The following is a 13,252-nucleotide window of genomic DNA, read 5'->3' as shown; positions in this document are numbered from 1 at the left end:
CCTGAAGGAGGCCCCTAAATGGGTCCTTGAGAGATGGGCTCAAGGAACAGTGGGGATGTGGTTGGGCTGCTGGGTGGAGGATTGAGTGGAGGTGGAAGGAGCAAGGCAGATCCTCCTCTGAGACAGGTATGGCGACAATGTGGCCAGTCTGCAGCTGCAAGAGAAGCAAGGGAAAGGCCTTGGCGACCTCTTGTTTTCTTGGTGTGGCAGAAGATTGTCTGCTGTGAGGATAAAGGAAGGTTAGGAGCAGCATGGACGGTAATGGAATGAGTCAAACGTTACTGCGGAGTGTATGAAATAGGGTAGAAATCAAGAGGGTTTAGAGGTGGTGATGGGGAGTGGAGAGCCCAAGCTGGAAGGGGCTGAGGAAGGTGAAGATAGATTTGAAGGGGAAGTTGGCCCTCTAGAGTCAGATGGATGTTTCAAATCCAGCTCTGCCATTGGTAACTGGGTCCCTCCCTGCCTCCTCATCTGTAAGAAGGGCTCCAGTTTGCCTCAAAGAATACTGTGGAAGCTACACAAGATGAAATGTGTAAATGCTCAGTGCCGTTCTGTCCTGTTACAGCACTCAGCTATTGTTAAGTATTATTATTACTGCTCTAAGCATGCCTAAATTGAGAGCTAGAGAGCAGAAGAAGGAAGAAGTGGGGCAAGAATGGGATTATTGGAATATGATACCAATAGGAATTTTAATGCAGAATGTGAGCTTTTCTGCCTAGGCACTGGGAGGCTGTAGTAGAAGCAGTGGGATTCCAGCTCCAGGCACTGGGGGATGCTGAGGGGCATTAGAGGGTGGTACAGCTCTGCCTCTGCCCACAGTGCTCAGGTACCACCCAGCAAAACCTCCCTCTTGCTGCTGGGAGCATGGGGCTGCAGCCAAGAGCATTGCTGGGGGCTGGCAGCTGTAGTTGGAAAGGAAGGCATGGGTCAGAGGAAGATAAGGAAGTGCCTATAAGACTGTGTGGGTGGGGGGTTGTGCAGTAACAACTTGGGCTTGAGAAGGCCATTATAAACAGGAAAAAGTTTTGCTGTAGGAGGAGCTGAGGAACAGGAAGACACCGTCTTGTGTGAGCCCTGGGCAGGTGGAGTTAGCTACAGAGCTGGGATGGAATTGTGACGCTTAAGGGCATTAAGTCTGTTCCTTTGCCTCTAAAAAAGGCCACTGTGCCTTCTCCCCAAACATATGAAAAATCTTATTTTAAAGCTGCCCTGTAAAATATCTCATATTCTTACTGGGAAGCCTTTTTTGAGTTCAGAGGTTCTTAACCTCAATTGCACATTCAAGTCACAGGGGAGTTTTAGAACCACTTAAGTCTGGGGCCCATCCCCAGAGTCTGAGTTAAACAATGTATGTGCATCTTGTTCCCTGGGAGTTTAAAATTTCCCCCAGGTTTTTCTCATAAATAGCCAGAACTGAGATCCATGAGTACGGAGGCTAAACACCCCATGCAGCAGAGTCTAGAAACATGGGAAAGACACAGGCTCAAAATCTGGCCACTAACTGTGTGACTTTGGGCAAGTCACTTAACCTCTCTGGGGCTCAGTTATATCATCTGTACAATAGATGTATTATTTACTTTCTTAAGCTTGCTGGATGGATTAAGTGAATATGCAGAGTGCATAGGACAGAGGTTCCTGCTCAAACACTGTCAACATATTCTCTGAATTGAAATGATTTAAGATCATTTTTTCTAATTCTATTCTCAATAGAGATGGAGGTTTGAGGCTGCAATTCTAATCATGTTTGACCTAAAACTGGAGGAGTCAGACATCTCTCTTCTTTCTGGAGGTGTTTCAGAGGTAGTACTATTGGTGCTGTGTGCTCATTTTAAGCCTCTGAACTGGGTATGTTTTGCACAGTTGGTCCCTGACTTCCCAAGCCCCCCTGTACCTTATCCAGGCAGCTTTTCAAATGCCAGGAAATGCTTTGCTCTCTGAAAACTCCCTGCAGGAAATGACTTTCTTTTGAGTGTCCACTGACCCCAATGCAGGGGGATTTGGCCCAGAACACACTCCACTCTACTTCCCAAGCCAGTGCCAACAATCAGGGGGCCCTTCTGGCCCTGCAGTGTCTGGATCTGAGACGCAAGTATGGATCCATCATCACTAGCCGGGGACTAGAGACTGCCTGCATGGGCCCGTCTGTTCTCGGTCTGCAGATGGGAAAGTATCCATAGGGACTGCTGGACAATCTGTTTGGGATCCAGAACGTGAAAGATAGTGTTTGTGCTTGTGCTGTAATTTCTAGAGTTGGTTATTGGAATTTGTAAAACCCTCTGATTTTCCAACATCCCCACTAAGGATATGAGATGAAGAATCCTTGGACTAAGAATAGAATGGGCCAGTCATAGGCTGCTGATTTGCTGATGTTTGAAAGTCATCAGCAGCCAGTAAATGTGAATTGTAGGAATCTTTGTCTGTTTAAAAAAACTTTGTCATTATTAAGAAAGCATTCACTGAGAACCTGCTGAGTACAGGAGAGTAGTGGTGGACATGCTTCTACGTGCTGTGGAGCTGCGTCGAGCAGCCTCCCTTCCCAGGAGCCTGGCGTGTTTCCACAATGACTTGGTCATGGTTTCCTGGAACAGAAATCAGTCCTGCGTGGGGCTGGCTTTGATTCTCCTCTTGTCTTGCCAACAGCTATTCTAACTCCACCTAGAATGGAGGTCACCAAGGATGGCTTCCACCTGGTTATTAAGCTGGAAGACCTAGGGCCCTATTTTGAGTTCCTCGTGGTCTACTGGAGGAGGGAGACTGGTGCTAAGGTAAGACTTCTGGCCTGGGCCTTTGAGTCAGTCTTTGGGGAAGGAATCACAGACCTGTGACAGGTGGTTGAAAGAATCCTGCCCCTGCAGTGCTCACTGCCTGGGGTGAACCGAGGATGACCATGCCTGAGCAAAGTGTGGGCAAGAAGAGATGGGTGTAGACTGACAATCCCAGCAGCCTCCTCTTCAAAAAAGTGCCTTGGTTCCAACCCAGGCCTTGGCTGGGAGCCTTCTCAGGCCAGATTTACGGAAGTATGGAGCTGCCTTCTTGCTGTAAACTCTAACATGGTTGGATTCATAATACCTTTACAGTGCATTCTTTCCCCTCCTCAGCTTGTCTTAGGATTCTCCCTGGTATGTTCTAGTGCAGCAGACCCGGTTGTTCTGGATCAGCTGGATAATTTTGAAAGCATATGAGGCTGGCACAAGCCTCTTTAGGGTGTGTCTCTGGGCAGGGTGCAGAAGTCAGGGCAGAGGGCCAAGAACTGGCTTCTGTATTACCCTCTCTAATTAGGAGCCAGTGGGTCACACAGAATACCTAGACAGGGCGCTGCCCCTCCCTGTGGGATGGCTGCTACATGCTGGGATGGGCGGGAGGTCAGCTCTCCCAGAGAGAATGGTCAAACAGGAGCAGCCACAGCAGCAGAAAAGGTGGAGCTTGAGCAGGGACTAGGGAACAGTCAGAGCTGTGGAAGCTCTGTGCAAGCTGATATGGTGACAAGGTCCACTACAGTCAGCGCAAACAAAAGTAGACTTTATCACAAGGATTAATATGGGGCAGTAGGAGCTCTCGCAGAATCTGTGAGTGTGCTGGCCCAGAGCCAGGCTGCAGCGCGGCCTCCTTACCCAAGGACCCTGGCCTGTGCAGTCCTTGTTTCCCTCTGATGGGTCCTCTCCATTGCACTCTTTCTGGGCCTTCTCCCCAGCTTACTCCCAGGCCCTGATTCCTCAGCACTCTTTCCTACTCATTCCTGTGGTTGTGCCTCACTTTATCCCTGTTTCTAGCTTCAGGTATTGCAAAACCCAAATCCCAAGAGAGGAAATCTGATTGGTCTTGCTTATCTTATCAGGCTAAGCTTAGGGGTTGCAGGTTGCTAGCTGGCTTCTGATGGACCCGTCTGAGACCAGGGATACACCCCTGACCTCACAGCAGTGTCTTGGGGAGCAGGGCACATGCCCCAGTACCCACTCTGCAGGGGTGGTAGGTTGAATAACTTCCCCTGGAAGGTGGTATGTGTATGTGGAATGGGCATTAACAATGGTTTCCAGTGTTTACTCCTGTTGGGTCAGGGTCCAGTGGTTGGACACGGCATTGCCACCCAGGCAGATGGAGTGGTGTGGGGGACAGATCAGGACCTGGGCAGGAAGGAGCATGTGGCTCCCTCAGATTCTTTGGGATGGAGCCCTCTCTCCACCTTGGTAGCTGGGAGAGAAGCATGTATCCTGAGTCATCTGGGCGTGGCCCAAACAAGACTCCACAGGTTCAGACATGAAGCACGGGCCTCAGGGGGTGGGTAGAGATGGAAGGATACACATATGGATAAACAGACAGGTGAATGGATGGGTATGTGAGGAGGCACTGCCCACTGGTTCCATTGCTCCTATGCACTTATCCCCAACCTGGCTCAGTCACATTTCTGACCTTCAGTTCTCTGCCCACGTGTTATCCTATCAGAGAGGTCTTCTCCAACCATTCTGTTTAGTGCATAGTTATCACTACCTTCTTACCACCACCTGATAAATTTTACATATTGTCTGTGTTTTCCCACATAAGCTCCATGAGAGCAGTGCCTACAATGGTGCTTGGCACATAGTAGGTGCATAATAAACAAAAATGAATGAGAGTGAATATTCTATATGCAGCCTGGAAAGGAAATATCTGCAGCTTTCCTTCCCTGCTTCTTCTTTCCCTGTCCTGTCTGGCTTCTCTCAGTGTGTAACCTTTTTCTGCTCTCCTAAAGGAACATGTAAAAATAGTGAGGAGCAGCGGCATTCCAGTGCACGTGGAAACCATGGAGCCTGGGGCTGTGTACTGTGTGAAGGCCCAGACATTCGTGAAGGTCATCGGGAGGCACAGCACCTTCAGCCAGGCAGAATGTGTTAAGGTGCAAGGTAAGGATGACCTGTCTTTTCCCTGCAGTCCTGCATAGGTGACAGTACCTCCTGAAGGGTGCTTGGGTGCCTGCTGGGTTTCTTTGGTTCTCAGTTTTCCCTGCTCTCACTGACCTGCTTCCTGAGTCTGGATGGGTTCCTGTACTTAAAGTGTGCTTCACTCCAGTTCCCCTATAGGCAAGAGTCCACCCTGGGGCTTTGTGGGGGTCACTTGAGCAGCTGTCTGGAATACTTTCCAGTGAAAGGGCCCTACACCTGAGGCCAGATATTGAAAGGCTGGCTTACCAAGTGAATCGGGGGGAGTTGCAGGAGAGGCAGCCAGGAGCTTGACAGTCAGTCCATATGAGGAGGCAGCCCATTGGAAATTCTCTAGACTCCTCTTCTTTGACTTAATTTTTTTCCCTTGAAAATTTTTATGGTCTTAATCCCCACAATGTCTAAAACTCTTGGAAAAGAAACAAAACAAAACAAAACCCCACATCTCGCGATTCTGCCACTCAAACACAACTAGGGACATTTTTGTATATAACTTTTTAGTCTTTAAAAAAATAATAATTATTATTTTGAGTATTTAGTGCATTCAGACGTTATTAAAAACATAAGCTACACAGGGAAGCTCTATTTTTTTTTTTTAGCACGAATAGTAGCACACTCTATGCACTAGTCTGGATCTTGTCTTTTTCACTTTATCTACCTCATAGATTTTTCCATGTCAATATAGAACTTCCTCATCTTTCTTTATGGCTACATAGTATCCCACTTTGTGTATATATAACTAATTTAACTAGCTTCCTATTGATGGGCATTTAGGTTTTTTGCCCCAATATTTTGCAGGCAATGCTTTAATTAGTTACCTTGTACACAGATGATTTTGCTGGTATACTTGAAAGATAAATTCCTGGAGGTAGAGTTGCTTGGTCAGAGACACACACCTTTGAATTTTGACTGCTGTTTCCAAACTGCTCTCCAAAGGGGTGTCATCCTTCCATCATTGCCCACATGTAGATACATGTGGCAGTTGGATTGCACATATGCTTTGTATCTGCTATTCCTCAAATATCCATCACATTTCCCAAGCCGATTTTCTGATTGCCATTTTGTACTACTTTTTGAAACCATATAAGTCAAGCATGTTAAAAGATTCAAATAACAGAAGTATATAAAGTAAGAGGTACATGTTTTCCACTGAGGAGGTTTACTTTGGCAAGTTTGGCATTTAACCTGTTAGTTACTATGTGATACCAATACTCAGAGGCACAAATGGGTCTGTACTTTGCTTACCATTCTGTTTCTTCCTTATCTTCACTTAGTGGTGTATTGTGAACATCTGTCCATGTCAGTACACATGGATGTACCTCATTGGAAAAGAAGATGCACAATAAGCCAATGTATGTACGTGTCAAAACATGTAATTGTCCCTCTGTTAATGGGCATATTTTATGCTTTCCAGTCTTTTGCTACTACAAACCATGCTGTAGTGAATAAGCTTTATGTATCCTAATGCCTGTTTTAATAGCTGAATTTTTAACCTACTATGCTTATGTCCCATAATAAATTAAATCATCTCTTATTTGGAGGTATTTAGGTCATTTCTATGCCTTAGATCATTTCCATTTGCTCTTGAAGATGATGGTTGTTGATTGATTTATTCATTCACTAAATGAATATTTACTGAGCATTGACTATGTGCCACGTGCTGTATCCTGGGATACAGCAGGGAACTCTCTGCTCTCAGGAAGCTTACTTTCTAGTTGGAGAGACTGGCTACAGGCAAGTAAACAAATGAGATAGTTTCCTTTGGTGGTAAGTGCAATGAAGAAAATACATAGAGCATGGTTGGCAGTGGGGGAGGTGTAGGTATGTGACTTGGGGCAGAGAGGGAGACTGGTTATGAGGCTGATGCTCTAGCCCAGATGTTGCTGTGAACTGCTTTATGCATATCACTGTTTCCTTCCTTGGAATTATTATTTTGGAATCTATTCACAAAAGTGGATGAAAGGGTGTGAACATTTATTTGTGTATCTCTTGATGTGTACTACCAAAATACTTTCCAAAAGCATTGAAACAAAATACAGTGCCCGCAGCCCCATGTGTGAGAGCACCAGCTTCTTTGTGGCCTCACTGGCTGGGCCACCTCCCACACTGCAGGTGAACAGTTTAGCCTAGAGGGCCCACAGGAGTTGCTTGAGTTGCATGATGGAAAAATAATCCATCCCCCTTCTGCATCTTTAGATGCTCTCACTTGGTACTTTCTGATTAATTTACTTAGTAGAATGACCACAGGCTTTGGAGCCAGTCCCACCTGTGTGACCTGGGGTAAGTCACTTATCCACAGGAGGGGCTTGATATATCATAGTTATTATGTGACTGTTTTCTGAACTTAGTATTTTCCTCCATAAAATTAATGAATGCCAAAAGCAAATTGTGAAACACACTTTGTTTCAGTTACTGCCCAGTTCCATTCTGTGCTGTTCTTTTTCGGCACCTCCCCCCCATCTTGCCCGGGGCTTGGCACTCTGTCCTCCTCCTGGCAGTGGCCCAGGTGCAACACAGCTGGGGGCTTAACAGTTGATGCTCCTCCCCTTTCCCAAGAAGAAGATTTTAATCTTCCCTGGGGCTTTCTGGAAACCAAGCCTTAATCTGGATTCTAGAAAAATGGTTTTAACCAGGAAAATGAGGGAGGCCCCGGATTGGAGATTGGAGCTTTCATGTTCCCTGTGTCTTCTAAGACTGTTCTTATCTTTCCATTTGCAGAAGAGACCCTCCCCCTGGCGCTGGCCCTGTTTGCCTTTGTTGGCTTCATGCTGATCCTTGTGGTTGTGCCGCTCGCCATCTGGAAGATGGGCCGGCTGCTCCGGTACTCCTGCTGCCCTGCGGTGGTGCTGCCCGACACCTTGGTAAGAGTGTTCTTTTTTCCTTTCAGCATGACACTGACCAGATGTAGTCTGGACTCTAGCTGGGCACAGGCACACGTTTCTTGGTTGATAAACATTTGCGCAAGGAGGACAGAAGAGCATGACAGGACTTCACTTTGAATCAGAGGGGCTGGGAGAGACCTCCCTTCTCCAGGGAGTGGGGGCCTTCCTCAGTCAGGCCACTGCTGCTTGCCTCCAGGATCTGGCACAGCCAAGAGAGCAGGTGTGTTGCACAGCCATGGATGCTTGGCAGTTCAGAGTCACACCCAGTCTCACCCTTCCAGACTGGCCTGCCGAGCCTTCTTGGCCCCTTCCCGGGATTATAACAGCAGCTGCATCCAGAAACTTGTACTGACACAACACTTTCAGTTCAACTGCCAAGAACCTCATTGGCTCTCAGAGTGAAGAGCATGGGTGTGAATGTGGGAGCCTTTGGCTGGGCACTGGGAACAATCTGGACCTGCCTAGTAACCACCAAAGGTTAAGGTCCCCATCTGTTTTCTCAGCTCCGTGCCAGCCCGGGATTCTGACAGTATTCCTAAGGACGCTGGTCCACAGGTCTGAAGCTCTCCGGTGGAGGCAGGTCCTGTGTGCCCATGCCAGTGTTGGGGAGAAGCACAAGCAGGCCTCAAGCAGGTTCCCCCCTTGTTCCATCCGGCTGCCTCCTGTGCCCCTCTCCCCAGACCTCAACACACAAAGCAGCACAAAATCAAAACAAAACAACAAACAAAAACAAACCTGAGACATTTTTTGCAGCTGTCTCCTGGGAGGAGGGAGTTAGCTGGAGGGAGTTAGCTGTCAGCTTCTCAGAAGCAAGGAGAGCTGGAACTGCCTGCACGCTCTATGTTCCCACTGTTCTGCATCAGCCTGGAATCACTCTGGAAGGCATCACTCTTGTGACAGCTGAGTGGCCCTGATAGTGAGGGCCATGCTCTCCCTACACAGGAGGAATGATTCTCCCTGATCCAGTCTCCAGGACACCCCCTACCTTGCTACCCTAAGCCTGCTCTCTTTTCTCTCCAGTACTTCCAGATAGTCATAACTTTAGCCGAGACTAGTGCAGGATTAAGCACCAGGCACTATTCTAAGGCTTTATATACACAATATCGACTCCTTTCATTTTCCCCTTTTCTTAATGCTTACTAGTGTGCTCTTCATCAGTCCCCCCTTCAGCCCACTCTGAATGATTTACTAAATGGTTTACTGCTAAACATGAAGGCAATGTGGTGTATCAAACACAGGAGACAGGGCAAACCTCATTCCCTCTAGCAATGACTTGAGTGGCTCAAAGATCCCTGAAGCGTAAAAGGATGTATATTCTGCAGTGGGTGGGGTAGTGTTTTATAAATATCAATTGGGTCAAAATGTTGGGCAATACTGTTTGTATTTTTTTGTATAGTTCTATTAGTTATTGAGAGAGAGAGACAACAAAATTTCTAAGTATGAGTGTGGGTGTGTCTGTTTCTTTTTTTATGTAAATCTTTTCTTCATGTATTTTGAAGCTCTGTTTTAGGAGTATACGTATTAATAGTTGATACATCTTCCTGAGTAATTGGGCCTTTTTATCATCATGAAATGTCCCTTTTTATCTCTGGCAGTTGTCCTTATCCTGACATTAATATAGCCTTTTTTTGGTTTGTTTACTGTTTGTATGGTTTATTTTCTTTCCATATTCTTACTTTAAATTTATCTGTGTCCTCATTTTAAAAATGTGTCTCTTATAGCAGCATATAGTTAACCTTTTAAATAAATGAATTCATTTCAATGATCTGTCATTTAATTGGAATGTTTAGTACATTAACTCTTAACTCTGGTCCTCTCACTTTCTAACTTTTCTCCTTTACCTAATATCTATTTTCTGGTTCGTCAAGCTAGTAAAACTGTCATTATTCATGGCACCAGGAGAGACCTGCCCTCAGACTAGGAACTGTAAAAAATGAGAAACTCACCTGGTGACATTCCCTTCTTCCAAGTGTCAACTTTTGGTTGCTTTCCAGTGACTTAGGAAGTTAGTTAGTTTATTTTTTTAAAACAAATTTAAAATTGATTTTATATAGAGAGCGGGAAGGGATAGATAGATAAATAGCAGATAGAAACATTGACTACTTGTTCAACTTATCTATGCATTCATTGGTTGAATCTTGTATGTTCCCAGACTGGGGATTGAACCCACAACATTGGCATATCAGGACAATGCTCTAACCAATTGAGCTACTACACCATGGCAAGGAAGTTAGTTTTATATTTGATCAGTTTTTGAAGGTGCTATCTGTAGGAGAATTGGTTTGATTGGGGCTCCTCTGCCATAGGTAGAAATGGGCCCCTGCAATGAAAGAGGCATGGCTAAATCAATCCAAAATGATAGTGGAAGGGGAGCATTTATGGCTCAGGTGGGTCCACTAACTCTTCTTTCCCAGACATGGTGAAAAGTCCAGGTTTTCTTATCTGGATTCCATCAAGCAGTTACTTTTTACTGTTTTTCTTTCAACTCTGTTGCCCATGCTTACCCTCTACCCACAGGCCATTCCATTTCTGACACCCTTTGTCATTATCCCTCTTCTGGTTCTACACTCATTGGCCCAACAGAGATTCCTCCCTACCTCAGGGTCAAGGGACCTAGTGCCTTGTTAGTGAGCAACAGAGTAAAGGGCCAGGGAAAGAACCACATAAAACGTCAGTTCCTTAAATTTCAGATGCACAAGAAGAGTCCTCAAATGACAAGAACTAGGCATCCTAATGCATTGTGAGCCACACCCTACAAAAGCTTTTGGACAAAACTGAGCAACTTAGATGAGACCAGAGACAGGGAAAGTCCATGATAGGACTACTTTCACTCATGGAAGATAGATATCACTACGTTTGACTAACTTTTTCTTTTTTATTCTTATCCTTCCTACATTGTTTCAGGGTCTGTTACTACATGCATCATGCATTCCTTTCCATAAGGCTTTTAATTTTTATTCTGTTTCTCCCTAGGTTTTCCTTTTTTAACAAATCATCCTCACTCAAGGACATTTTTTCCCCCATTGCTTTGAGAGAGAGGGAGAGAGTGGGGGCGGGAAGAGAGAGAGAGAGAGAGAGAGAGAGAGAGAGAGAGAGAGAGAATGAGAGAGAGAGAAAGAAAGAGAGAGAGACATCGATTGCTTGCCTTCTTGTACATGTCCTGACTGGGATAGAACCCACAACCTAGGTACGTGTCCTGATTGGGAATTGAGCCCATGACCTTTCAGTCTATGGGACAATGCTCCAACCAACTGAGTCATACCGGCCAGGGCTGTTTCTCCCTAGGTTTTTTAAATGGAAAAATTTTCAGATGATACACATTTCCCATAGTGCTGTGTGAGAAGTAGATCACTAGTGCTCATTAAATCCTGAGTGGATTCTGGAGCTATCACCACTGCTTTCTCTCCCTCTCTCAGCCTTGACTTTAGTATAGTTTAGCTGCACTTCAACATTTGCCTTAGTTATAATCTTCCAGCCATCTTTGCAAAATCCACACATCTTTCCAATTAAACCACAGAAAATTACCAAGTGGAAGTCCTTGACAACTCTTTTAAAAGCCCTATTGAGTTTGTAAATATTTAATTTATTTGTTTGGATTAAATATTTCATGTCTACGTCTATAGTTTTGTTACAGTTGGTGATAGTTGTCCTCTGAAATATACCATTAAGAATATCTTTGTGGAACTAGTATGAATGACCCATAGCCATGGACGATGGGGTGGGGATTGACTGGGGAGAAGGGGTGGGCTGGTGGGGAGAGCAATAGGGGAAAAAGGGGATAACTGTAATAGAAAAAACAATAAATACATTTTTAAAAAGAATGTCTTTACATTCAAGCTGATATCACAAAGTAACATTCTAAAGCAGAAATATATATGCAAGGAAAATTATAGTAACACTTCTCAGTGTATATTCCCTGTTTTAAACTATAATTTCTTTTGCTTGTCTTTCATCCATAATTGCTTCATGGGTATGGAGGCCTTGGTGCTGACGGGTTTCCCTTTCCTTTCCATGGCTCACTTTATTCTGTCTTTTCTTGCTGTCACATTCCCCTGTAATATGGGTAGCCAGCATAACGATGGCCCCAAGTTAGTCATTCTTTAATGGACCATCCCAAGTATGACTTTGTGTGCTTTGTAGAAAATGGAGCCTCAGGGGCCCACTTAGGCTAAAAGAAAGAAAAAGAAAGAAAGGAAGGAAGGAAAGAAGGTAGGAAGGAAGGAAGGAAGGAAGGAGTGACTGTGCAGTGCAATGAATGTAATTCAGTAGGGCTAGATGGTGGGGACCATGGCAAACATGTTCCAGCTCAAGAAGGCAGCTGCTTCTCTGTTGCAGCAGGTTGCTCCCAAGAGGGGATGTATGTGAACCAGTGCTGCAAGATCTTCAAGTTTTAAATAATAAACAAGTGAAACATCTAGACTTTCATGAGAAATCTCCTTATTTTTAAACATTAAAAGTTAATTCAAACAAAATAATATATATATCAGCAGAACCTTACTTGAAAGTTTGTTCTAACCTGTGGGACAATAGTTTTGCACCTTCTGAAATTCTGAGGTAATACTATTTTACTTTAATCTTCTAGAACTATTCTCTCCAATACAGTAGCCACTTGCCCTATGTGACTGTTAAGTACTTGCAATGTGGCTAGACCTCATTGAGATGTGCTGTAAATATAAAATACGCAATGGATTTTGGAGATTCAGTTAAAAAATATATAATATTTTATTAATGTTTTTGTATTAGTTACATGTTGAAATAATATTTATTTTAAATAAAATATATTATTAAGTTTAATTTTACCTGTTTTTACTTTTTAAAATGTACTACTAGAGAATTTTAAATTGCGTTATATTTCTATTGGGCAGTGCTGCTCCAGAATTTAAAAAAAATCATCAAGTATAACCACTACAGATTTAGGTAACCAATGTCCTGAGAATCTAACTGGACCAGCAGCAGTGAACTGGTGGTGGGTTCCACAAACACACCTGCACTCAATGAGCCCTGCTTGTACATTGTCCTTTCCTATGATTTGCCCGAGGACACTTAAGAGTGAGATCCCCTGAAGCTGCCTCTTTACAAACAGGGATCAAGGGCAACCGACTCTATGAAGCTGATGTCTCCTGGGCACTGAGGTGGAGGAAACCACTGTGCCTGTTTATCTGTGCTCATGAGCCACTCTTTGGAGTGATGAAGGGGAGGGCCAGGGGAGATTACTGCAGAAGAAACTAGTGAATCTGGTGGAGGTGAGCAGGCAAGCAATGGCTGGGGCAGGGATGCTCTGAAAAGTTGGTACCTGCATTTCTACAACCAGTTAGGACTACGTAATGGGGCCACTGGGAGAAGATGGCAGGAACATGAAATATGAGTAGGGAAGGGACTTGTGTTGCAGAAGCACCATCTCTGGACTGGGTACCTTGCTAGGTGCTGTATATAGAGCATCTCAGACCAGGTCGCTAT

At 44.8% G+C, this 13,252-nt stretch overlaps 1 protein-coding gene across 3 annotated transcripts in view; it reads left to right on the top strand.

Moving 5' to 3' along the window:
• IL20RB (interleukin 20 receptor subunit beta) overlaps positions 1 to 13,252 on the top strand; it is a 31,659-nt gene that overhangs the window by 15,882 nt on the left and 2,525 nt on the right. Inside the window, exons 4-7 of one of the 3 annotated variants that reach the window (XM_090284287.1) lie at positions 2,641 to 2,765; positions 4,727 to 4,877; positions 6,188 to 6,269; positions 7,632 to 7,774. In XM_090284287.1, coding sequence (XP_090140413.1) covers positions 2,641 to 2,765; positions 4,727 to 4,877; positions 6,188 to 6,269; positions 7,632 to 7,774 — 501 coding nt within the window. Of the gene's footprint in view, positions 1 to 2,640; positions 2,766 to 4,726; positions 4,878 to 6,187; positions 6,270 to 7,631; positions 7,775 to 7,991; positions 9,526 to 13,252 lie in introns of those variants that run through there. The other 2 variants (XM_090284290.1, XM_090284288.1) reach the window with 2 other exon arrangements.

Source organism: Furipterus horrens, unplaced genomic scaffold (genome assembly GCF_987537825.1).
Source record: "Furipterus horrens unplaced genomic scaffold, mFurHor1.1.pri manual_scaffold_7, whole genome shotgun sequence".
Lineage (NCBI taxonomy): Eukaryota > Metazoa > Chordata > Mammalia > Chiroptera > Furipteridae > Furipterus > Furipterus horrens.
This window is presented reverse-complemented; position numbering and strand designations above follow the sequence as displayed.